The sequence below is a fragment of the Peromyscus maniculatus genome, chromosome 22 (genome assembly GCF_049852395.1).
Source record: "Peromyscus maniculatus bairdii isolate BWxNUB_F1_BW_parent chromosome 22, HU_Pman_BW_mat_3.1, whole genome shotgun sequence".
NCBI classification, from domain to species: domain Eukaryota; kingdom Metazoa; phylum Chordata; class Mammalia; order Rodentia; family Cricetidae; genus Peromyscus; species Peromyscus maniculatus.
In genome coordinates, this window is record NC_134873.1 from 40,200,694 (window position 1) to 40,227,421 (window position 26,728).

Below are 26,728 nucleotides of genomic sequence, written 5' to 3' on the forward strand. Positions count from 1 at the left end.
AATCTCTCAGACCCCACGCTTAGACAAAGAATGAAGGGCAACTAATGATGGCTGAGAGGGAGGATTAGTCTTCTCCAGGGTGGAATCCTCTAGTTGGTTATCCAATATCAAGGCGGGGGGGGGGGGGGCTGTGTTGGGGTTGGCCATGAAATCAAATAGTCATTCATATATATATATATGAATGGGGAAATATATATATCTCCTTGTGTGTGAACACAAAATGGATTCAGTAGGTTGTATTTATATGCATATATATGTACCAATAATAATCAAAGAAAAATGTCATGATTTGAGAGGCACTAAAGAGGGTGTGTGTGTGTGTGTGTGTGTGTGTGTGTGTGTGTGTGTAGAGATTGGAGTAAGGAAAAGGAAATGATGTAATTATATTTTAATTGTTAAAAGACGACAACAAAAGCCCATTAACTATCCAGCAGGATTAGCTAATGCTTGGGAAGTGGACAGATTCTGTCGGGCGCTGGTGAAGAAAGTGGACATTTCCAGGGTTTACTGTAGGACATGGGCGGGCACAGTGAGATGCCAGTCGTGTCATTTCAGAGATCAGGAATATCGGGCCTCACGATCACCGATCTTATTATAAATATTATATAATATCAAATTGTATGTAACGTTCCCACAGAGATTAAAGGCTGGTCAGGGGAGAAAACACTTTACCTGGGTGCAGTACTCAATCCTCTCCAAAATGATGGCGAAGTTGGGTCTGTCTTCAGGCTGATGCTGCCAGCACTGAGTCATAATCCGATAGCTGTAAGAATAGCACATTAATGGATCAGGAGAAGCACCCAGGAAGGCGGCCCTGTCTCCCCCAGCTCCTTTCTCAATCAAGCCAAAGCTTTAGGATGGGACGCCATCTAAGTCCACGTGGTTGACCTATTCTGCCCCCTGCTGGTGTGACAGGGAATCCCGCCCAAACGTAAGTCCCTGCTGTTTACATCAAATCCCACTTTTCTGAAGCCACGTTTAGGGTAGGATATTTTATTCCCATCTTGTTTTGGGAAAGGAGGTAAGGGTGAAAGGCGATTCTGAAGTGTGTAGGGCTAGTGAGTCCATAGCCTCCAGCCGGGCAATTTGGACTCCTTTCTGGGATGACATTATTCTGTTTGAAAGGCTGGAAGACAAACCCATCTTGCTGAAGTCTCTGGCCCACCGTGTTTGGGGACATGTTAAAAGAAGGCTGCCACTTTCCCTTTAATATTAAAGGGGCATATGTGGATCCAAATACTTAAAAACAAGACCGTGCTCAGTTTCTAGTAGGAAGTTCTGAAAGGTCGTACACAGGCCCAGGGCAGTTCTTAGGTGGGTCCATCCGTCCTCCACTGGTGACAAACTCCAGAACTTCCTGGTTGCTCTTGCTGGGGTATGGCATATACCCGAGAGAAAATATTTCCCACAGCAACACTCCAAAAGACCTGGGCATGGAACAGAAGACACAGATACGGATATGGATGTATGCACACGCACAGATACCTAAGTTTTTAGTATGTTTTCCATAATGCCACCTTCTGTAACAAAGGGCTCTGTGTGTATGTGTGTGTACACACACCCGAGTCCAAAGGACAACAACCTGAAGTATTGTTTCTCAGGAACCATCTACCATTTTTTTTTGTTTTAAATAATGATTCTCTCTGTCTCTGTCTGTCTGTCTGTCTCTCTCTCTCTCTCTGTGTGTGTGTGTGTGTGAGTTCGTGTTCCTGTGCACATATGCATGCTCATATGTGTATGAAGGTATTCACAGAGGCCAGAAGAGGGCATCAGATTCCCTGGAGCTGGAGTTACAGGTGGTTGTGAGCCATCCAGTGTGAGAGCTGGGAACTGAACCCAGGTCCTCTGGAAGAGCAACAAGCACTCTTAACCATGGAGTCTTCTCTCCTGCCCCTAACTTGCTTTTTTTCATTTAAAAAATTCTTTTATATTTTTAGATACAATTTCTCAGTGGCCTGGGGTTCACCAAAAAGGCTAGGCTGGCTAGCCAGTGAACCCCAGAAATTGTCTCTTCCTATCCCCCAATTTCTAGCATTATAAGCTGCTCTATCCTTCAACTCCCCCCCCCCCCTCTTCTTCTGAGTTCTGGCGATGGAACCAGGTCCTTTTGCCTGCAACCTATAAGCACTTCACTGGCTGAGTTATCGCTCCAGTCCAGAGGAATTTCTAGATCCAGAAAAATGAATATCCAAGCATCCATATGATTCTCCATTAAAAGATAACCCGTTAGCATACTTTTCATTCCAGCCAAGCTCTGTGCCTAGATTTCTTTTTACATAATCGTAGCTATAGAACCTTGGTAATTTTCCTCATTTCATTACCACACACCCATGCTAAACATTTTATAAATAGAACTGGAAATGCCTGTGAAGTATTCCATTGAAATGTAACATGGTTTGCCTTATCATTTATTCTCAGTTTTCAAAATATTTTAAACATTGTGTGAACAACTTTTTGTACTTTGATTTTAGTTCATTTTATTTTACTTTTTTTTTTTTTTTTTTTTGTATGAGAGAGAGTCTCATTTGGTATTGCAGCCTGACTTTGAACTGGCTACGTAATCCAGGTGGTTTCAAACTCAAAATCTCCCTGCCTCTTGAGGACTGGGGGGACCACAGGGTGGGCCGTCACACCTGGCTTTTGTCCATTTTTAAAGATTTCCTTAGGCTAAACCATCTGAAAGTAATAGACTAGTAAAACCAATGCTATTTCTAGTATAATAAACTAGATTTAAAGAACACACACTCTGAACCCTTTCTAGTACCTATTGATTTTGGGCCACCCGGTTCTGTCTGTCCATTAGTGTTCCTCTCCCCAACTCTCAGTATGTATACTAATAGTAATGTTTGCTCATTTCAAAGCGAAATATGACAGGGTAACTTTTTAATTATTTTTTACCTTTATTTTTTATTTTATGTGTATGAGTATCTTGCCTACATGCATGTCTGTGCACCACATGCCTCCAGTGCCCACAGAGGCCAGAAGAGGGCATCAGATCCCCTGGAACTGGAGTTAAAGATGGTTGTTAGCTGCCTTGTGGGTTCTGGAAACTGAACCCAGGTCCTCTGGAAGAACAGCTAGTGTGTTTAACCACTGAGCTTCTCCCCAGCCCCAGAATACCCCACCCCCTGCGCAAACAAAACAAAACAAAACAAAGAAAAACAAAACAACACAACACAAAAACCTCAGGGCAGAAGTGTTTCCAACCTAATATTTTACTCTGATTTTTAAATCAACTAATTAGTTAATCAAGTTAATGTTGTGGGAGGGCCTGGCACAGTGCACATGGGGAAATCAAACAACTTCCAGGAGCCTGTTCTGTTCTTCCATGTGTGTGCTGGGGACTGAACTCGGGTGTGGCGGTGAGTGCCTTTACCTGCTGAGCAGTCTCTCCAGGTAGGGTGGACTATGGTGACTCTTGACTTCACATGGTGGAGTGGTTTACTAACATTTGCTCATCTACTCCTGATTTTTCTCCGACATGTTGTCTGTTCCCATCTTCTGCAGGATTGTATCTGAGAGGCCATATTCTTTGAGGACCTCAATTTGGTCTTTGTTTTGTAGACATTTTTTATATGAACTAATGATGTTGGCCCTTCAGCACGGTAGAGCTGGCCCTGGTGGTGTGGGTGTTGGTGAGCTGGCCCTGAGGGTGTGGGAGCAAAACAGCTGCTCTGGGTGAGCTAGCTGGGGCAGTGCTGGAGAGCTCGCCTGGTGGTGAGGATGAGCTGGTGGGCTGGCCAACCCGGCTACCACCCAGGCCCAGAACCAGGGCTGTAAGTTGGCCCACCCCAACATCCATCCATCCATCCATCCATCCATCCATCCATCCATCCATCCATCCATCCATCCATCCATCCATCCATCCATCCCGTCTATGAACTGCTGCTGCAGTGAGGGGTCAATCCTGTGGATCCAAAGCTGAGGATCTCCACGACACAGGGCAACAACAGGATATTCAAGAGGAGTCCCCATGAGGGCCCAATATTGACAGTGCAGCAGAATCCAGAGACCTCAGACCAAACCAATGACTCATTGCAGTGAACACTACCAAGTAAAGATGTATGGACTAAAGGGTATATTGTGTGACTCACTGTGACACACTACAGCTTCCATGATGAGATTTTTTTCTTTTAAATTAAAAATAAATGGGGGGGGGGCAACAGGGAGATGAATGGGATCAGAGTGCATGATGTGAAATCTACAAAGAATAGCAAGTTTAAAAAAAAAATCCTTATTCTTTAGCTGGGGACCGAATCCGGGGTCTTGCATGTGCTAGGCAAACATTCTACCACTGAGTTGAGTCTCGCTACTTTCTTTTTTAAAGTTTAATTTTGGGTAGGGGATCATGTTGGCCCTGAACTCACTCTGTGGTCAGGCGGGCTTTGATATTGCAATCCTCCTGCCTCAGCTCCTTAAGAGTTACAATGACAAGAATGTACCACCAGGCCTAGACAAAATACTTCTATTAGTTGTTTTATGATCTAACTTTATCGTGTATCAAAGGCTTGCATTTCCAAGTAGTTAAATATATTTATTAAATTTTTGTAATTTCTTCTATTTACTTTACAATTGTGTCGTCTTCTCTTCACCAAAGATTAAATACATGTTTACTATTTTCTAGGTGTTTCTCTCTCTCCTTGAATTCCGTTAGAATTTATGTACAGTGGGAGGGAAGGGTCAAAATTGGTTTGTTTCTCTGAATGATGCTTCCAACACTTTTTACAATGAGTCCCTCTTCCCTGTTGGTTTTTGATTAAAGACAGGGCCGTTTTTTAATAGGCATGCCCACCTATTACTTTCATCTGTTCGCTTTCTGCACTGACAACATGCTGTTTCGCTTTTTCTGTATGTGTTCTGACATCACATGAGACATTTTCCTCTTTTTAAAAAGGTATTTGACTTCCTCTTATTTGTTTTGAAGGACTTTTGAGATGCATTTTATTAGGTTCCAGAAATAATATTTTCTACTCTGATGACATTTCTATTTCCAACTCTTAGTTTAATGATCAGATTTTGGAGAAAGGAAACCTGTCTTTGTTCTAGTATGTCCATGCAGCTTTCTGCTGTCAGGAAACATTGCCTTACAGTGGTACGGAAAATGCACGTCTGTGGAGTAGGAATGCTTTCTTTTACTGTTACTGTGTTGGTGAAATTAGCTGCCTGCAAATGGCCAGGAACATGAATTAACCCCTCTCATGCAGTCTTTCTGACTTCTAAGGGGAAAGAAGATCCCCATCAATACAACAAACAATAAAATCCAGTAGGGAAGATGTCTGAAGAGCCACAGTTATACATTCTCTGCTTGTGTATAGACAGGTACATATAGCTAGGTACATATAGATAGGTTCATATAGATACGTACATATAGATAAGTACATAGAGTTAGATACTAGTTAGTGATCGAAGTATCCTTTGTTGTTATTTTTAAAGACAAGACAAGGCCTGGCTGTAGCTCAGGCTGCCCTGAAACTATTTAGCCCAGGTTGGCCTCAAACCTTCTCAGTGCTGGATTTACAGGTATGTGCCACCACATCGTTTGAAAGAATTGAGGTGTTATTTTTGCCTTCCTGATAAGAGTGTTTCCTTTTCTTCTTGAATAAACAGATATAGACATGTTCCCTCTCCATCTCTTCTTTCTTTGTGTTCCCCCACCCCCCGCAAGTTTAGAGTAAATTCCCCTTGGGTTTTTTTTTTCCATATTCCTTAACATGTAAAGACTATGCAACTCAGACTGTATCACAAAGTTAGGAGGGTTTTTTTTGTTTTTTTTTTTGTTTTTTGCATTGTAAAATTGTTTTTAAATATTCCCACATTCCTTTTTGTGGCTTGATTCCCCCCCCCCCCCACTGGATCTCGTACTGTGGATGAGCATTTTTCCGTGTTGATGCTGTAGGCTTAGTGTGTCTTTTTAATACTGCTCAGCAGTTTCTGTCCCTTTGTCTTCCCGTTCCCTGACTGAGGGGAAGTTAGGTGGTGGTTTTGTGTCAGTGGGGACCTTGGCCCATGTCCATCTATGTCACTTCTCTTGGGTGACACACACTCAGGAGCAGACCTGATGGGTCATAGGTCATTCATGTCTTCAGAGCAATGACTAACTTGCTGATGTTGTTCTGCCTCTGGGCAGGTTTGGTGGCTATCACTCTCTTTGGTGCCCCTGCGAGTCCGTTGGAGGGCTTGTTAAAGCAGATGGGTAGGCTTCCACCCCTGCAGTTCCTGCTGCATAAGCTTGAGGGAGGGTGGGTGGGGAGCTGATTTGAAGGTGCTAATGATGAGTTCCAGGTTACCCCTGGCCTATGGACACCACTTTGAGACTCAGTGGGCTAGGTCAAGGTGAATCTCATGGGCTTAGAAATAACTAAGCTACTTGCTTAAAATAGCCATCCTGGGTCAAGAAGGGGAGTCTCCCATCTTAGGACATTATCTCAATATGGGGCTTTTAGAACTGGAGGACATTTCCATTGTCTCGTGTTTTCTGTGCTAGGAACAATTTCCACGCCACTTTGATTCCCTGACTTTTTAACCCCTGGCCAGTTTCTCTGTTTATTTTCTGCTTGGAAGCATGCAGAGTCATTACCGGCTCTGGCCTGGAACTTCACAGCGATATGCTTGCGTGGTTCTTGAGCTGTGTGACTTGACGCTTAGTGGGTACCTTTACCCGGGAGATGTGTGTCCTATTCTGGACAATGTTCCTTTATTGCTTTGACATTTCTATTTTCTATATTTCCCATGTCCTTCTTCCCGGGACTCTTATTTTGCTAGCTTATCAGATCGATTGGCTTAATCCTCTCATTTTCCTTCTCTTTTCTTTCCTTCATCTCCCATCTCTTTAGAATTGTTTCTCTTTCCCGAAGTTTTACTTAATTCTGAATTCTGTTCCATCCACGACTTTTACATTTCAGTTATCAGATGGAAAAATAATAAACTTCATTTTTTTTTAAAAAAAATAGAATGGTTCACATTGTGAAGGGATTGTATTAGCAATATTGTGTTTCCATGCACTCTATACACGGTTCTCACTATCTTCAGCAACACATTAACATGGTACATTAAGTACAATGAATGGATCAGCATTAAGGCATTATTAACTAAAACCCATGGTTTGTTCAGATTTCCTCAGTTTTCATGGAACGTCCCTATTCTCTTCCCAGATCCCACTAGGACATCATGTTACATTGAGCTGTCACCCTCCCTTGGCTTCTCTGGAGGTCCTTGTTCCGGCTGGGCAGGTCAGGGATTCAGTGGGATATCTCTCAGCTTTACCCGAGGTCAGGGATTCAGTGGGATATCTCTCAGCTTTACCCGAGGTCAGGGATTCAGTGGGATATCTCTCAGCTTTACCTGAGGTCAGGGATTCAGTGGGATATCTCTCAGCTTTACCCGAGGTCAGGGATTCAGTGGGAGATATCTCAGCTTTACCCGAGGTCAGGGATTCAGTGGGATATCTCTCAGCTTTACCCGAGGTCAGGGATTCAGTGGGAGATATCTCAGCTTTACCCGAGGTCAGGGATTCAGTGGGATATCTCTCAGCTTTACCCGAGGTCAGGGATTCAGTGGGATATCTCTCAGCTTTACCCGAGGTCAGGGATTCAGTGGGATATCTCTCAGCTTTACCCGAGGTCAGGGATTCAGTGGGATATCTCTCAGCTTTACCCGAGGTCAGGGATTCAGTGGGATATCTCTCAGCTTTACCCGCTTTTCTCATGATTACACTGGGACTAAGGAGTTTGGGGAGGACCACATTCACACCCCTTCGTCTCGGGAGTACGTGCTATCAAGGTGACACGATGCTGATGCTGGCCTTGAGCATCTGGCTGAGGCTGTCTTTGTCCAGCTTTCTCAACTGTGGGTCTCTCTCTGCCCCACTCCTGTGTCCTTGGAAGGATGCTGTTACGAACAGCCACATGGGCTCCTGAGAGCCTCCTTGAGGGTACTGATCACGTTTTTATTGCTGACAATGTCCCCCTCCAAAGGACTGCTTTATTTTCCATTTTAATGTGTGTGAATGGTGTGTGTGTGTAGACGTGTGTATGGTGTGCCTAAAGGTGGGTGCAGGTCTATGTGGAGACCTGAGGTTGATGTTGGAGTTCGTCCTCCATCTCTCTTGGGGACTGTATTCATTGAGGCAGGGCTCCCAGTAAAACTCAGAGCTCTCCAATATGGCTGGCTGTTGTGGAATACTCTTTTTGTTTTTTGTTTTTTTGAGACAGGGTTTCTCTGTGTAGCTTTGCGCCTTTCCTGGAACTCACATGGTAACCCAGGCTGGCCTCAAACTCACAAAGATCCACCTGCCTCTGCCTCCCCTGTGCTGGGATTAAAGACATGCGCCGCCACCACCGCCGGCTGGAATACTCTTTTTGTACACTGTGAATATGTGTTACTCTGCTTTAACAGAAAGCTGAATGGCCAGTAGCTAGGCAGGATTTCCAGGCACAGAGGGCGCTGGGAAAAAAAGGGCAGAGTCACGAGCCAGCCAGAGAGGAAGCAGGAAAGCAGGATGGACCGTATAGATGAGGTAAATGAGCCTTGGGGCAGCACATAGATTAATAGAAATGGGTTAATTTAAATTATAAGAGCTAGTTAGAAACAAGCCTAAGCTATATCGGCTGAGCTTTCATGATTAATAAGAAGTCTTTGTGTGGTTATTTGGGAGCTGGCTGGCAGGACAGAGAAAGACTCGCTACAGCTGGTCTCACAAGCCAGTTTTCTGGGATCCCTGGTCTCTGCCTTCTGAGGCTGGAATTATTACAGGTGGGCGTTCTTACATTGACATAGGTTTTGGTGACTCTGAATTCCAGTCCTCACTCTTGGCGAGTTAGCCAAGGCATCTTTCTAACACCCAAAAGCATTGTCCTTTACTAAGGGTTGCAGTGTTTTATTTCTCTGAGGACATTGTAGTTTTAAAAGACTTTCCCAGTGTTTTTACATTTCCTTCCTCCCTGCTGGTCTCTTGTGCTTTTTCTTCCTTAGAACCATCTCTCAGATGTTTGTTGCTCTTGGCTGGCTGATGGTGTTTTAAGGTTAGACTACCAAAAGCTTAGAAGAAAGCGCTAAGTGAGCCAGTCTGCCGCCATGACAAGGTGTGGCCTTTGTGGTTTTTGTTTTTCCTGTCGTAGCTGGAGGGGGAAAAATGTCATTCACTGGGTGGCTTAACAAAACAGTAATTTGTTCTCGGATGGGTCTGAAGCCTGCACATCTGAAATGAGTATTGGTGGGCTTATGTCACAACGTTAGTGTGACGTTCCCCCTGAGCCTCCAGGGCAGTGATTCTCAACTTGTGGGTCACGACTCCTTTGGGGGTTGCATATCAGTTACTTACATTTCGGTTCATAACAGTAGCAAAATTACAGTTATGAAGTAGCAACGAAATAATTTTAGGGTTGGGGGGGTCACCACAACATGAGGAACCGTACTAAAGGGTCACAGCATTAGGAAGGTTGAAAACCACTGCTCTAGGGCAAAGTAGTTACTCAGTTTGCTTCTTTCCGTCCCTGATGGCAGCTTTCATGTGCAGTTACTTCACTAAAGGCTCTGGGGTCACACAGTTCACTCCTCTGTATATGAAGAATTTCCCCATTCCCCAACTCTGATAGGAACACTGGTCATGTCATTTCCTTCCTCCCAGGAGGTTATCCAGAAAAAAAAAATCTACTCTGCCTCAAGATCCTTCACTTAATCATACCCCTTCAGGAAATTTGAAGTGGGGGGTTGAGGATTTGCATATTTACATTGCTAATGAGTGCCAGGGGATCTGATGTTGCTGACCTGTAGACCCCACTTTGAGACCCTCTGGGTTAGGTTCAGGCAAATCTCACTGGCCCAGAAATAGCCAAGGCTCTTGTTCATAGTATCCTACCTAGGCCAGAAGAGGGCTCTGTCATTGTGGCAGTTTGAATGAAAATGAATGCCCCCCCCCCATAGACTTATAGGGAATGGCACTATTAGGAGGTGTGGCCTTGTTGGAGTAGGTATGGCTTTGTTGGGAGGAAGTGTGTCACTAGGGGGGGGGTGGGTTTTGAGGTCTCAGAAGCTCAAGCCAGGTCTAGTGCTCACTCCCTATTGCCTGTGGATTCAAATGTAGAACTCTCAGCTACCTCTCCAGCGCCATGATGATAATGGACTAGACCTCTGAACTGTAAGCCAGCCCCAGTTAAATGTTTTCCTTTATAAGAGTTACTATGGTCATGGTGCCTCTTAAGACATTATCACTGAATCAGCTAACAGTTGTGGGCTTCTGGGATCAGAACATTATGGTCTGGTGACCAGTTTTCAGCCTAACTCCTCATGGACACCCTCACTGTGAGCCTTATACCTCATGGCTCACTTTGCCGAGGAATTCATTCCCTCATCGCCGGCCTGGTGCAGGGAAGACACACCCTCAACGAGGCAGACTTTGAAGGCTGCTCTTGCATATGATTGAGTACCTCACTCTTGCCGATGTCTACGCCGCCAAGACCAGGGGGACTTTGGTTGGATCTCTTTGCTGGGAGACCACCAGGCTTGATGGCAGCGGAGGGACAGTCCCCAAGATTCAGGGGGTGGAGGGCTGAGCCAGAGAATTCAATTAGTTCTTACAGACCTTTAACCAATTTTCCTATTTGCTGTACCCTGACAATTCCTGGGCCTTCTGGGACTCTTAGGAGACTGAGCAGCCTGGGGTCTGGATCTGAACTGTGGGCTTGGATGTCAACATTTTTCTTCTCTTTGAAGTGAGGGATGACTTGTCCATGAACTTGCCCAGGTCTAACTTGTTTTAGGTGGTTCCCGTCCTCCCCCACCCCATCTGTTTTCTTCTTACTGTGGGGTTTAATGTAATTCAAAAGACTTTCTTTACTGGTGGGTGTGTGTGTGCGCGCGCGCGCGCTCATGCTCTGTGAAGGGGGCTTGAGTTTAATTTGTCATTTAAAATGATAAGGGAGTCTGCATGTGTGGCCTCCCAGCCAGGGAAGTCAGCATTACTTGGGAGCTTGGTAGAAACGCAAGCTCATCTGGATCTCACTCCTGAATGATCAGCTCTCAGGGTGGGGTCTTGTGATGTGCATTTGAAGGAACCGTTCTGATCATTCTGATAAACACCAACACTTAGAGTCTCCACTGAGGCTTCTTCCTCCCCTTCCCCCCAACAGAAGAGCTTCCCAGGCGTGGTCCAGCTGGTCCAAGATCATCACTAAGTCACAGTGAACTTGCAGGAGGGCAGAGGGAAGACTCACCATGTATCTGTTTTAGAAGTAAATATTCCTTCCATGAAGGCCTCTGGGGGCATCCACTTCACCGGCAGCATGGCACACCCGCCCTTTCTGTAGTAGCTGGCCCTGTGGGGGAAGAAGAGGAGACCAAGCTTGGATCAGAATGGGTTAGTGAACAGAAGCTCTGCCTGGAAGCTTGGGAAAGGGGCAGCAATACTGCCTGCCTGTGAAAAAAAACGCCAAAATTAAAGACACGTCCTAGGTGGCTGGGGAGGAGAGCGGGGGAGCACAGATCATTTAGTTAAGAATCTTGGTGTCACTTAATCGCCCACTGGAGGCGCGGAGGAAAAGATCTATGCAGTGACTAAGATCCCTGCTAGAGGCTGTTTAGATTTCCCTGTTGGGTTTTGTTTATTATAACTCACAATGAATAACATTACTCCAACCTTATAAGTACAGCCTGTTTCTGATGACCTACAGTAATTCCAGAATGGGAGGGCTGAGAACAGGGCTCGTGTCTTACTCATTTCGGGTCCTCCGTGGTACTTATACAGTGGCATTTCATTCATTGTTGGCACTCAACAAATAATCTAGACAGCTGGCCGGAGGCTGCTTCCCATAAGCACATCCAGACAGAAGGACACAGGGCTGGGCATGGAGCTGGCTTAACATATAGATGAATTAATTTATTAGTTTTCATCAGCAATGTCATTGATGCAACTGGCTAATAAGAACTAATAAATTAACTCATTTACCTGTTAAGCCAATTCCACACCTAGCCTGATGTTCTGTGCCTGTGTGTGTTATGGGAGGCAGCTTTTCTCCAGCTGTCTACACTAATTAATGACTTCAATAAACACTTTCTGAGTATTAGGATGTATCAAGTGCTCCACCATGTACTGAGGACATAAATAAATCATAGTCTCTCTTTCTCCCAAGGATACAGTTTGGTAGAAGAAACCCACACTTGAAATCACAGCACTAACACCACATATAATAATAGTAATGGAGGTCAGAGATACAGATGAAAGATTGATTTTTCTGTATATAAAATAAGGGTCCATACTGGGGCAGCATCACAGAGAGGTATATCATGGAGCTGGCCAGGGAGTTCTCTCCAAAGACCATTCTTAGTCCAGAACACCTACAGATGCATGGGACTGGAGAGAAGCAAGGATGGCTGAAGTCTGGAGATAAGGGATTGCTTTGGTTTGGATCTCAAGTGTCCCTAGAAGCCATCTGCTAGAGCCTTGGTCACCAGCCTGCTGTACTTCTGGGATGTAGTAGAAACCGTTAAATGGTGGGGCTTATCAGAAGGGAGTTACGTCACTGGTGGCATGCTCTTGATGATGTGTAGACCACAGTCCACTCATCCATTTTTCTATCTTTGCTTTGTGTCCACCATGAAGTGAACTTGGCCTCATGTGCTCCTGTGCCCCGTGTCCTATAATACCACAGGCCAGAAGCAGCAGAGTCAAACATACGACCATGGACTGAGGGCTCTGTAATTGTGGTCCAACATCAATACTTTCACCCCGTAGATTCATTTAGCTCATGTGTTTGTCACAGAGATGAGAATCTGACTTCCAAGGAGTTGTCAGAGAGGAAGACCCAATAAGGGACGTGGAGCTGGATGTCACGCTACACTGCTGTATTTGAAACTGGAGGCACTCCCCAGTGTCCTGAGAGAGAGTAGAGGGAGGTGTACAGAGCCTTGGGGAGGAGGCTGTGGTGGTTAACACTGATTCTCAGCTTCACAGACTCTGGGATCACCTGGATGATGAGCCTCTCTAGGCATGCCTGTGAGGGATGATCTTGAGTAGGTGGAGTGAGCTGGGAAGACCCACCCCAGAGGAGGATGGCACCATTCCCTGGACTTGGGTTCTAGACTAGGGGGGGGAAAAAGGAAAGCAAGTTGAGCATGTATTCATCTCTCTCTGCTTCCTGATTGTGGGCGTGATGTGGCCAGCTGCTCCAAGCTTCTTCGGCATTCGTTTCCCCACTGTGCTAGACTGTACCCTTGAGCTGAAAGCCAAGTAAACCCTTTCTTCCCGAAGTTGCGTTTGTCGGGGTGTTTTATCGCAGAGATGAGAAAAATAATTAAATGGGGGTAAAACGCAAAGTGGGGAGATGGGGAAATCATGCAATGATAGCAGCAGTCGATGGCTCCAAAGAATTCTTCCCTGATTCTGTGCTCCATACACCATGGCCTTAGGGTCCCAGCAGAGGATCAACACCCCTGGCCCTCTGGAGATGCTTATTAATTCTCACCGAAGTCCTCTGTAGTTTCCAGATGTTCTTACTCATTCCTCAGATAATGAAAGCTCCATGTAACCAGGTTCTCACTTGTGAGCATTAGGGAAGGGACTAATTAGTGACCATGTAAAGGAACATCTTGCTGCTCCTCCCATCTAGCAAGTCAGAGTTGCAAATAATTAGAAAAATAAGAAACTACAGGTTGGGAAATAGAGAAGGTGCAACAGAAACACTATATTTGATGATGAAAAACCCTTTCTTTATTACTATTATTACCATTATAGTGTTGAGGACCAAGACTGGACCTTTTATAAGCATGGCAAATTCTTTACCACTATGCTGTATCATCATTCCTTGATTGGTAATTTTTAGGTAATTTTGAGAATGTGATAGGGGAAAAAAATCAATGAGGCTGAACAAGGGACCATTGTGTTTGGAACTCTATTTCTGTGTCTCTGGGTGCGGGCAAGGCCCCAGACCTTGTCCGTCCTGGGGAGCGTGTGTCTCTGGTGATGAATGCCCCTGCAATCGTTTAGGATTTTTGAGAGTCGAGGGGTTGAGTAAGATATAAAACCCACTTCAAAGCTTTTCGCACATCGAGTGCCCGTGTTATTCTGTGTTAGGACACGTCAGGGGAAGAGAGTTGGAGCCAGAGACATAAGCCAAGATGAAATGTGGTATCAAATACCGCCAAGCATTAGACTGCGCACTAATTAAAGGTTCCTGTATCATGGAAGGCACTCACTGACAGCCTGCATGGGAAGTTGAAAAGGTACCAGATGATGTAAGGTGCAGGCCTTCGTAGGCATTTATTGGAGGAGACTGGATGGTGGAGGAAGGCTGTGGTGGCACAAGGCAATCCTCTCACCTGTAGATGTCTCGGGCCATCCCAAAGTCTCCAATCTTTGCTATTCTTCCAGCTCCCGGACAGGTTAGAAGACAATTTCTAGCAGCAATGTCCCTGGGAAGAAAAATAGATTTCTTAATTTTATACATAAAACGTCCCAGCCCCTTCATCCCCAGTGAAGTTCCAACAGTTCTCCTCTTCACCCTGTGTTCATGCTGTTATATTATACTTCACTGTGGAGGAAATTGCCATGCTGATTCCAGACCTCTGTGGTTTAGATGAGAAATGCCCCTCATAGGTTCATGTATTTGAACACTTCCTGGTTCCTGGCTGGTGGTGTTTTTTGGGGGGGAGATTGTGGCATCTTTGGGAGGCAGAGGCTGGAGGAAGTACATCCCTAGGGATGACTTTTAAGTCTTGACAGCCTCACCCCATTTCCAGTTCACTCTCTGTGTTTGTGGGTGAAGATGTGATCGCTTAGCTTCCTGGTACTTCTCTCACCATTATGGACTCTCCCTCTGGAACCGTAAGCCCAAATAAACTCTCCCGGGATTGCTTTTGGTCATGGTGGTTTACCTCAGCCACAGAAAAGCAACTCATATTGAGGGACTCTCTAACAGGCCCAAACATGGCAAGCACGGGGCCAACAGGTCTGGCTCTTTCCCTCCCCCTCCCTTGCGAAACCATTAGGTTACGTTCCTAAGGCTAACTCCCAAGGTCCATTCCCTTATTTGGCCGCTGACTCATTCCTGAGACCAGACTCCAAGGTCCAACTATCAAAATACCAAAGTCTAGAAATTAAAATTCATGGTTTGGCTACACTGGCTAACCTGTCCAATCAGGACTTACCAACTCTTCCTAACACAGACTTACCCCCTTTGTCCTTAAAAACCAGCCCTGCAGAAACACCTACCCAGAGGCAGCCACCCCCCACCCGTCGACTTGCCCCTCCAGGGTATAAATCTCCTTTATGCTGAAAATTTAGTGTCTGGGTGTGTTCTGTGCTGACTCCAGGGACCCTTTACAACTATAACAGTGCTTAGTGAGCTATGAGTAATGAAGTCAACTATAATATAAAGCAAAACTTGCTGATCTTTTACTGTGTGCTAGGCATTGTTAAAGACTAATTCTCATTACAGAACACAGGGTATTATAATGATCCTCCTTTTATGAAAAAATCTAAGCTAAAGGCAGACAACACAAGTGTGTAAGAAATGCTATCTGGCTTTGGGATACTGTTCTACATAGAGCATGGGTTAACGTTTGCCAGTAGTTGGAAGAGATGTTCCAGAACAGTATGACTTCAAATTCAAATAGGTTACCATATCTCCAAACATTTCTAGTTTTTTTGCTGTTGTTTTTTAATAGCCAGTGTGGTTCTGACACCTGTGATTCGATCCACTGCCTTTGCTAAGTTGTGCGGCTGAAGAGTCACTTCTTCTAAGAAGTTGGCACTCTGTTCCTGGGCTCCAGGTGGCTCATTTTCCTGCAGCACACCTGTGAGGCACCAGGGCTGGACTTCCCAGACTTGTCCCCCTTGGCCCCAGACTGCTTCTGCATTGACATACATGTGGGAACCAGACCCCAGCCAGAAGTCTGGAATGCAGTGCTAATCACATTAAAGCCCTATGCAGAAAAAAAAATACCAAAAACAAAAAACCAAGTACCTTAGGGGGCACAGATGGTGTTTTTATGCTTTCAGATGGCTTTGTGGAGGTTCTTAGCCTTGGTTGAGGATGAAGTTGGAGGATAAACACCTGGCTGAGATGGCTCTTAAAAATGAGGATGGGTTGGGGATTTCTCAGTGGTTACACAACTTGCTGTCTGTAACATGAGGACTGGATTTAGGTCTCCAGAACCCATAGAAAGCCAGGCATGGTGTGGTAGCATGCCTGCATTTCTAGCCTTGGAAGGTGGATACTGGGAATCTTCAGAGCAGGCTGGCTAGCAAGACTAGCCATATCGACAGGCTCTGGGTTTGACTGAGAGACTCGGCCTCAGTGAATAAAGTAGAAAAGTGATAGAGAATAATTCACGACGTCTATCTTTGGGCCTTCATATGTATGAACACACATATGCACATGCACGTACACATGTGTGCCCATATTTATGGAAAACATGCATGTGTACATACCAACACCACACACACACACACACACACACACACACACACACACATTGAAAAAGTAGAAAGCTTGGGAAGGTGGTGTATGTTTACATTCTTAGCACTTGAAAGGCTGAGACTAGAGGACCTGAATTTCAGGCTATTCAGGGCTATCTAGCAAGCTCTAGGCTAGCCTGGGCTACCTAGTGAGACCCTATCTTAAAAAATAAAATAAGAGGGAACCGGAGAGATGGCTCAGCAGTTGAGAACACTTGGTGCTCTTGCAGAGGACCTGGGTTCAATACCCAGTACCCACATGGTGACTTATAACCATTTGTAAGTGCAGAGCTAGTGGATCTGATGCCCTCTTCTGACTTCTACAGATACCACACACATACTGTGCACATACATACATGCAGGCAAAACACTCCTACTCATAAGAAACTAAAAGAAACAAAAGTTTAAATTTAAATGTTTTAAAAGTGTGACTTGGGGATCATGGCTTAAGATTCAGAGAAATGGTCTGGAGTGAGAATTGGATGCTTGTTAACACCACTAACCCAGTTCGTTAAGTTGAATTTTTGAAGAGCAGTGGTTCACAAAATTTCCAAAGAGAACCTTAAAAGCATAAAGTGTTTGTCAGGAAAACAATTAGCCACTAATTCTGAAGAGAAATATGAAGTGGATTGGGAGAAATGCTTCTGTCTCCCAAAAGGTCTTGACATGGAAGTGTATGAGACCATTGCTTAAAAAGTGACTTTGAATTTAATGATAAGGAAATAAATATCAAATACACAAGAAGTTGGTAGAATGGCACATACAGCTTGGAATTTCAGCAAAGCATGTCCCAAAGCAACAGCTTTTCGTGAAGAAAGATTGTGGGGAAGTGTGGCTCTATTTGAGGGAGTCCACTCTGAGTAGCAGCCTGGGAATCCGAAAGGTGGGTTCAAGGGGGGTGGGGATGGGTGGGGGTGGGGCGAGGGAGAGGTAACTGTTGTTGAGTGTCCCATGAACCTTCAAGCCAGCGAGAAGCTGTAAGGCACTTCCCTGATACAAACTACCACGGGAGCCCAGGAGGAAAACTCTGATGAAGGTGAGCAATTTCTAGACGTTCCCTTTCGCTTCAAACAGGTCATTCAACACAATCTTCACTTGACCTTTGACAATTCAATTTCTTGAAGGAGACAAAATGAGAGGCTGGGGAGGTGGCCCAGCTGGTAAAGAGCTTGCCGTGGAGGCGTGAGGGACTGAGTTTAGATCTCCCAACACTCACACAATCAGCAGAGGTGGTGGCTTTTATTTGTGACCCAGCATTGGGGAGGCAGACACAGGCAGATCCCTGGAGCTCCTTGGCTGGCCAGTCTAGCTGAAGTGATGAGCTCTGGGTTAAGGACTATAAGATGAAGAGTGGCTGAGGAAGACACTTGGTACCAACCTCTGGCATGTGCACACACTTGCACCTGCAATCATATGTACACATACCTACACAAACATGTATGTGCTCCATTCCCCACATACACACATACACACGCGTGCGTGCATGCACGTACACACACACACACACACACACACACACACACACACACGCACACACACCAAAAGAGCAGCAAATGATTACTCAGAGACCTAATTCTGATCTTCACGAACCATTTCCAGACCTGGAGGCGGTAGGCGTCTTAGAAGAATGTGTTCATGTTCTCTCTTACAGAACGTGAGATATCTTAACAAAGTGGATTTCAGATTGTCAGTAAAGGAAATGATTCCCTCAGCCAGATACTCTGTCAGCTATGGTGCTGGACGTGGGTGGACTGCCAGTGCTGAAGCCATCTCCATGAGCAGCAAAGACAGACACCTGAAGTCACCCAGGTGATACACAGACTGCTAGTAGATGAATCCAGACTTAAAGACCATGGGCGAAAAGATGGGGAAGTGGCCTTAGTGGAGGCCGATTTCCAAAGGAGCACAGACTTGCCTCCACTGAGAGACGGAAGAGCCCAGAGTTGGGGGTTTATGGAAAGTGTGGGGTGCAATTAAAAGGGCAGCAGACTGTGTGGCTTTGGATGAAGACACAGAGGAGTGGTCTGGGTTGCCGTCAATTTCTATCAGTCAGGTCGGCCTGCAAGTTGGAAAAGGTTAAAAACAAGAGGAAAGACCAAGAACCAAAGCAGTGAAGAGACAGGGTGGTTTAAAAGAGGCCACTGTCTGGTCTTTACAGTGACTTGGAAAACGTGGGCGAGTCTACTTCCTGACTCTCTGGCTTCCTCACTCTAGCAGGGAGAACGCCTGGCTGCTATGCGCTTCCACACTTCTCTCCTAAATGCATACAGGACTCTTGTTTTCTGCTCTGTTCTTATGCATGCTAATGGGGATGAGCATGGTTTGAAGACATGGGTTAATAAATAATTGTGAGTTCACTAGGCTATCATTTACTGAGTTAGAAGCAAACCATTAAGAGCTTTGCAGGCCGGGTGGGGGTGGCGCATGCCTTTAATTCCAGCACTTGGGAGGCAGAGGCAGGCGGATCTCTGTGAGTTCGAGGCCAGCCTGGTCTACAGAGCGAGATCCAGGAAAGGTGCAAAGCTACACAGAGAAACCCTGACTCGAAAAACAAACAAAAAAGAACCTAGTAATATATTTGACTTTTCGGATCTCCGATCCAGCTATCATCAATGGCCATGAGGGAGGAAACATGGAACCCAGGATGTTCATGAGCATCGAGTGTGAGTACTCATGCCTCAGTCCACACAGTATTTAAACACAAGGTTCACAGACGGTGGAAGAAATGACGCAGCAGTAGAGGAAACTATTATTAGGCTTCACTGTAGAGTATTTTGGAAAAAAAAAATTCATCCAGCCACTACTCAGTGTACAAAAATATGCTAAGGATACAAGGGTGAATTAAAGAAACATTCCTTTGAAGAGCCTAGTTTCTAGATAGGAGAAGCTCAAGGTGATGTAAAACTTGAATGTATAGGCAGGAGGACCATGGGAGGGTGGGAGTCATCCCCCAGCCTCCAGCTAGCCCCTGTGGGGAAGTGTAGAGACACTCACTTCACCCAGGGACAGGAGATGCCTGGGAAGACAGTCCCCCTCAAAGACGAAGGTGACACACACAAACAGATCTGGAGAGAAACCTAGCCTTTGCTAAAAAATGTGGGGGAGATCTGCTCTCGGGACGAACAGGGTCTCCTTCGGGCTGTGAGGACATGAAGGTCACTGGCTCACCGGTGGATGAAATGGTTTTCCTCCAGGTACTGACAGCCACAGGCGATGTCCCGAGCCACATGCAGAAGATCCAACATGGCCAGGGAGGTGGGCTGGTTCTGTGGGAAGACAAGAGGACCACTGATGAGGCTTTGGTGGAGGAGAGGAAGATGGGATATTGGCTTCTGTCTGCGAGGAGGCTGAGCCCACTCAGGCTGTTCTAACGGGGGTCTCGCCCCTTTCAAAACCAGTTGCTTTGCCCCAACGGTGGCCAAGGAATCCATCTTTTTTGGATAGGCATGGCTTTGTTTATTTAAAAGCACCCCAGGTGATCTAATGTACAGCCGGGGTTAGGGTTGTCCAGGCCACAGGAATCCAGGACAGGCGTTCTTACTCTTTTATGTATTTTACACATTCATCTACTCCAAACTTCATGGGCATGCTACAACCTGATAAACAGGCCTGAGAGAAAACCAATGGAGCATAGTGTTTTCGAAATCTTCTATTGCAATGTCTCTAAATGGTCTATGTATTTATTATATTTTTCCATTTGCACATGTGTTGTAAGTGTGTGAGTGTGCATGTGTGCAAGCGTGAAGCGTGTGTGTGTGTGTGTGTGTGTGTGTGTGTGTGTGTGTGTTGTACAGTGTGCACATGGTTATGCATGTCTGTGCATTACAGGCCCCAGGCTGATGTCAGGAACCACTCACTTTCATCTTAGTCACTAAGGTAGGGTTCCACAGTCACACCCAGAGTGCCTCAATATGGCTAGTCTTGCTAGGCACTTTCTCTAGAAATGCCCTGTCTCGACCTTTTGAGGCTGGAACTGCAGACAGGTTATCATGCTCACAAGACATCTACGTGAGATGATGTGGGGATGCAAACTCCAGTCCTTGTGTGGCAAACACTTTAACCAGTGTTTTAACCACTGAGCCATCTCTCTAGCCCTTAAAATGTTTTTAGACATGGGGCTGGAGAGATGGGCCAGTGGTTAGAGCACTGGCTGCTCTTCTAGAGGACCTGAGTTCGATTCTGGGCACCTACATGGCAGCTAAACCAGGAGTCCCAAGTTCTAGCCCCAGCTTTCTATTTCCTGTGGCCCTGGCATGCCGGTAACCTTTCAGGGCCAGTTTTCCCATCTGTAAAATGGCATGAGCTTTGCACTATTTACTTCATAGAGGAGTGCTGTTATGTGTGAAAGCTCAGAGGACAACGATGCTGATGAAAATAGTTCATGAGAGGAATTAATCTTTCCCCACTGTCTCCCAGCATCCTGATGTTCTTTTTCAAGGGGATATGATGGGACCTTTTAGGTGTCCAGATGTGTAGGATTCTAAAATGAGGCTATTTTACTTTTCTTTACTTATTTCTCTTTGAAATAGGGGCTCATTTATCCCAGGCTAGCTTCAAACTCATTATGTAGCTGAGGATGGTCATGACCTCCTGATTGTCCCTTTATTTCCCAACTGTGTTCCACTACCCTTGGTTTATGCAACATGGGGATTGAACCTGGGGCATTGTGGGTGCTACTGGACCTGGCTGGAGATGGAGATTAGAGCCGACATCCCAGGGGCCCTGCCTCCTCTTCTAGTCCCCGTGAACAGTGTGGTCAGTTCTTGACGTTCCGTCACTAGGGTGTCAGGCTCGCTCTATTTTTCTCTGGCAGGGCTAGTCGTCTTTGTGGCGATGCCTTGAGAAACGGTTCTTACCCCGAGCCCTTACCCAGGCCTGCTCTGCTCCAGTTCCTAGTGACTCGGGCCTCCTGAAGGCCCTTCAGGGAAAGGTCCTAAAGTCTCGGTGGCTGGAGAGGCAGCGTTTTGTCATCTCAAGCAATTTCTAAGATGCCCCACTCCGAGCCGCAGGTTCTACCTGCACAGGCGTTAAGGTCAAAGAAGGTGGCCTGCTCTGGGTCACGTGGTACCTGATGGCAGTGCAGGGGCCGGAGGCTGGGTTTCATGGGTCCACCTTAGAGTTCGTCACAAGTTCTGTCCCTCACCCACGACACCACAGGCACATACACTACCCTAATCAATATTCCAGCACGTGATTGTTATTATTATTATTACTATTAATTTATTATTTTACAGAAAACTACCAAGTCAGGATGCTGTGTATTTTTATATCTGCTTGAGAGAAGAGATCAGTGGGTTCAGAATCAGTGGATGGGAAGCGAGTTACTGACATGGTTGGTATGCAAGCCCCCTCTGATCCAGAGTCATCAGGTATGGAAAGAAGTCAGGCTATTGAATCAATTATGTAAGTCTTGCCCAGGTTCCTTAAGCCTAGTGCTCTTTCTGTCCATCCAATCCTGCCCATTCCCTTCATCCCGGAACCATAGTGCTGACGCCTAGGATCCCATCAAGTATGCATCTTCCTAGACCACCCACTCCCGCTCCCCTCCTCATCCTCGCTCTTTTACAGTGAGCAGCGAAGGGAAGACTAGTTCTCCTCACTCACTCACTCACTCACTCACTCCCTCCCTTACTCACTCACCGGGCGAGGGCGCGTCTCCCTGAGGAAGGACTTGAGGTCTCCACCGGCCATGAGCTCCAGCAGGATGAAGCGGGGCAGCGCTTGCAGACTCACCCCGATGCAGCGGACAATGTTCTGGTGGTTGAATTTGCTGCAGGGCAGAGGACATAACCCAATTTAACGGAGCTGGGCCTGAGACCATTAGGAGAAGCAGGACACCCGAGCCATAGTTTCGGCAACCATGCTGTGAAGCTGCATTCTGTATGCCTGGGCGGGTGGCAGGGTGGCAGGGTGGCAAGGGTCCCTGGCTGAGCCTGAGGTGAGCCTTCCAGGGGAGTTGTGCAGATGGGGCAGGCCTGGTGGAAGGTGAATTAGCAGGAAAGAATTCTATTGGAGTTGGGGGATCTTGAAGTGACAAAGTATATGTATGAGTGAATGCGTGCGTGCGTGCGTGCGTGCGTGCGTGTGTGTGTGTGTGTGTGTGGTGTGTACACGTGTGTACATTCATGTATATGTGTTTGTGTTTGTGTGTGTGGTGTGTACACATGTGTATGTTCATGTATATGTGTTTGTGTGTGTGTGTGTGTTGTACATGTGTGTACATTCATGTATATGTGTTTGTGTTTGTGTGTGTGTGGTGTGTACACGTGTGTACGTTCATGTATATGTGTTTGTGTGTGGGCATTGCTGAATGAATTCATACTTGAGTTCTCTAAGAAAGGTCTCAGGTAGAAGTTGAAGGGCTGGTTGGTGTCTGAAAGGGACAATATGTGACCTGCCGGGTGACAGACAGTCTGTGAAAGAGAAGAAAAGAAATAGCCCTACTGATCTCTGCAGTCTCCTGTGGACACCACATGGGCAGGGACTGATTGGGACATGAGGTCCTGAGATTTTGGTCATCTTGTCATTTTAGGGTATGTAGAACAGCGGGGCTAGGGAAACTACACACACACACACACACACACACACACACACATACACACACACACACGAGTGAGTTGAGAGACTGGTGATTATAGGCTGAAATACAACCATTTGTTATTACCTAGTAGGAATATTCCATAATTAAGCTCTCTTATGTAATTTTACACTTTTTAAGGTTTTATTTAATACTCTCCCATTACATATAAAGCCAGAAAGTAAATATTGTTTTTAAAGCAAAGTGCTATCCTGGCTGTGTATCTTCCTGGTGTTCCAGAGCCCATAGACGTATCACTCATCCAGCTTTGGCTGTATTCTTTTACTACTTCAACCTGACCACCCTGGGCCACCTGTCTAGGTCAGGATGTCTGGAGGCAGCTCAGTGCCACAGGTGGCTGTGAGCATCCTTCAGGTCTTAAGGGCGACTCTCTGCCTCCTCCCTCAGGAGAACTGATGTCAAGAGTAGCTGCCCTCAGTTTCCATCTAGGCCTGGCCCGCCAGGTTCAGGGGGAAGCCAAGCCTGACACTGTAGATGTGGGGTACGGTGGTCTGCTATCTTTCATCATGTCATGGATTCCCTTCCTTTATACCAAACCTATGTGCTGGGATGGGCGAAGGATCTCAGTTATGGAAGAGTCACTTTAAGGGGGTGGGGGTGGGAGATATCATCTAATGTTAGAAAGGAGCATTCTTTCTCAAGTGAGGAGCAAGAATCAATGTTTGACACTGGTTTGCTGGTTGTAGGCAGAGTGCCATCAATGATTATCTCAGAAATTATCTGCGTGGCTTAATCACTGGGGTCGTTCCACTCCAGGGATCTTTCTGCTTGTTGGGTGGTGGTGATGATGGAGCATGCTGGGACCAACATACCCCTTTCCCCGGGGAGACACCTATCAATTAGAAAGATCTTCATATGCCTTGAGGGGTGGGGAGAGAGGCTGGGATCTCTGAGACTTTACCTGATGATCAGAGCTTCCATGAGGAAATCCAGCTCATCTTGTTCTGAGCACACTTCCGGCAGTGTCTGGAAGGGAGGGCGGGAGGAAGAAGGTGGCCGTGAGCTGTGGGTTGTAGCCTACCGGGACCTCAGGCTAAGGCTGGGCGAAAGGTGGAGCCACCCCTCACCTTTACAGCCACTTGTAGAGGGCTTGGGTCATTGGGCATTCCAGATACCTGGCCTTCATACACCTCCCCAAATGCGCCATGGCCTAGGCCCCTGTACCGAGAAGACAAGATAAGTCATAGTTAAGTGAGCCACGGGCAGCTGGGGTCCTTTAGGTGAGTGTCACACTCAGTGCACACAGACAAGAGGCAAGGTGGACACACTCAGAAGTTACACCTTCAGCTCAGCTTTGCCATGCCACCCTGGGCCTCCATTTATTTATTTGTTTTTTTTCTTTTGATTGAAAATGGATACTTGTTTATACAATGTATTCTGATGATGGTCCTGCCTCCCCCGCCCCCCCAACTCTTCCCAGGTCCTTGTCACCTCCCCATCGCACCCAATCCACATCTTTTCTTTCTCACTGTCATTAAAAACAAAACAAAACAAAACAAAACAAAACAAAAACAAACAAACAAACAAAGAAAAGAAAACCAATGAACTAGAATTAGGACAAAACAAACAGAAAAAAAGAGCCAAAGAAAAAGCATAAGAAACACACATAGACTCAGAGAAATTCCCTAAAAACACAAAACCAGAAACCATAATATATAAGCAAAAGACCTATAAGGTTAAAAAAAAAAAGCATTGCAAACAAACAAGCCAACAACAACCCCTAAAATACCACTGAGTTCATTTTGTATTGGACATCTACTGCTGGGCAGGAGGCCTGCCCTGAAATGTGACTGGACAGCCACTGAGACTCTGTTAGAGAAAGAAAACTCATTTTTTTCCCCTCTGTGAGCGAGGCCTCCATTACTTCATCTGAACTCTGGTGAGAACAGGTCTGCTGAGATTTGGAGGTGGTTCGCAGGCTAAAAAGCAGTCCTGACTGTGAGGTGTTAAGAATGTGGCAGATTAGTGTTGTGATGGGAAGTGATTTAGACAAGGTCATTAGGGTGGCGCCTCCGTTGGTTGGATCCTGTTGGCTTCATAAACCCAGCTCTGTCTTTGCCGGCATGAAGGGCATCACCAGATATAGTTCTAGATCTCGGATCCTAACTCTGAGGCTGAACAAACCTCTTTTCTCTCTAAGGCACCTAACCTGTGGTACTGTGTCATGGCAAACGGAAAACAGATCAAATACAGTTCTAACCAGGGATTCATGAAGATGGTCAAATGTCTATTCATTCAGTGAATATTTAGTGAGTCTCTGGTATCTGCCAGGGATAAAAGCAAGAGATGACTCTTGTCTGGAAGAGGGCGATGCTCCTGGGGATGACAGATGATTGACAGATCCCTGTTGTGGAGCATTGTAATGAATGACAGGTGTTTTGGACACTCAGAGAACGGGGTGGGGGAGGTGGAGGGGGTGGGGCCAGGAATCCTTAGGAGAAGGGACATGATGGGTTTTGAGAACTTTTGTTCTTCCTCTTAATTTATCCTTCTCACTGCACAAACTGCACGAACATACAAGGTGTGGAAATAAGCAAACATCCCCATGAGCCTTGTCTCCCTGAGAGGCTGGGGGTAGAAGCCAAGGATGGCTGTTCATGCTCCTTGTGGCTAGAGTCGTCTCTGGTACAGAGAAACAAGTCCAGCCCTGGGACAGTGGCGGGATGCTCACCGGATGAGGGTGATGTTTTTCCGCGGCACTTCCTTCAGGTCGCTGATGGAGGAGGTCTTGCCCGCAAAGCAGTAGTTGGGGTTGTAGTCGGTCATGATGGTCGAGGTCCGGAGCTTGCTCAGCTTATACTCGGGGCTCTGCAGCTCCATCTGCATAGCTTGCAACTCCTGGTGCTTCCGGCGGTACACTGTCGACAGAGGGGGGGGGGGTCTGTAGTGAGGGGGGCCTTGCTGTGGATGATTGATGGATAAATGAAACACTGATTGGCCAGTAGCCAGGCAGGAAGTATAGGCGGGACTAGCAGAGAGGAGAATTGAGAGAACAGGGAGGCGGAGAGGAGGAGACGCCAGCCTGCCGTCCAGGGAGCATTATGTAAAGGCAGCAGGTAAAGCCACGGAACGCATGGCGACATACAGATGAACAGAAATGGGCCGAGTATAAGATTAAGAGCTAGACAATGGTAGGCCTGAGCTAATGGCCGAGCAGTTTATATAATATAAACATCTGTATGTTTATTTTATAAGCAGGCTATGGGACTGCCGGGACTTGGCAGGACCCGGAGAGAAAAACTCCAGCTCTACAGGGCCTGGACCAGGTGACCTTCAGGTCAAGCCCAGCAGAGGCCACCTCCTCCAGACCTTAAACTTTACACTTCTCTATCACCGTTAGCAATGCCAACAAAGCGATGATGTGCATCAGAGTATTCCTCCCTCGTGGGAAGCAAGCATGAAGCTTAAAACCACCTAACTGGAAGAGATGTTATTGTGTCCCACGGGGACAGTGTTTTGTTTCTGTTGAAGCAATGTAGGGGAGGCGGGGTCTATTTTATTTAGCTCACAGTTCCAGGGTACAGTCCATCTTTGTGGGAAGGTCAAGGTAGCAGGAACCTGAAGTGGTTTGGTCATATCCACAGTCAAGGTCAGAGAAGGAATACGTGTATGTATGCCTGCACTCATCTTGAGCTCGCTCTCTTTAAATACAGGTCCAGTAACCAAACCTGGAGCGAACA

At 46.2% G+C, this 26,728-nt stretch overlaps 1 protein-coding gene across 2 annotated transcripts in view; it reads right to left on the reverse strand.

Moving 5' to 3' along the window:
* Alk (ALK receptor tyrosine kinase) overlaps window positions 1-26,728 on the reverse strand; it is a 716,172-nt gene that overhangs the window by 6,099 nt on the left and 683,345 nt on the right. For both annotated transcript variants that reach the window (XM_006990698.4, XM_076558926.1), the window contains 9 exons: window positions 25,720-25,906; window positions 24,116-24,206; window positions 23,950-24,014; window positions 22,091-22,220; window positions 19,619-19,716; window positions 14,311-14,403; window positions 11,211-11,312; window positions 1,293-1,427; window positions 673-763 (listed from right to left, as the gene is read on the reverse strand). In XM_006990698.4, the coding sequence (XP_006990760.1) occupies window positions 673-763; window positions 1,293-1,427; window positions 11,211-11,312; window positions 14,311-14,403; window positions 19,619-19,716; window positions 22,091-22,220; window positions 23,950-24,014; window positions 24,116-24,206; window positions 25,720-25,906 (992 nt within the window). The remainder of the gene's footprint in view (window positions 1-672; window positions 764-1,292; window positions 1,428-11,210; window positions 11,313-14,310; window positions 14,404-19,618; window positions 19,717-22,090; window positions 22,221-23,949; window positions 24,015-24,115; window positions 24,207-25,719; window positions 25,907-26,728) is intronic.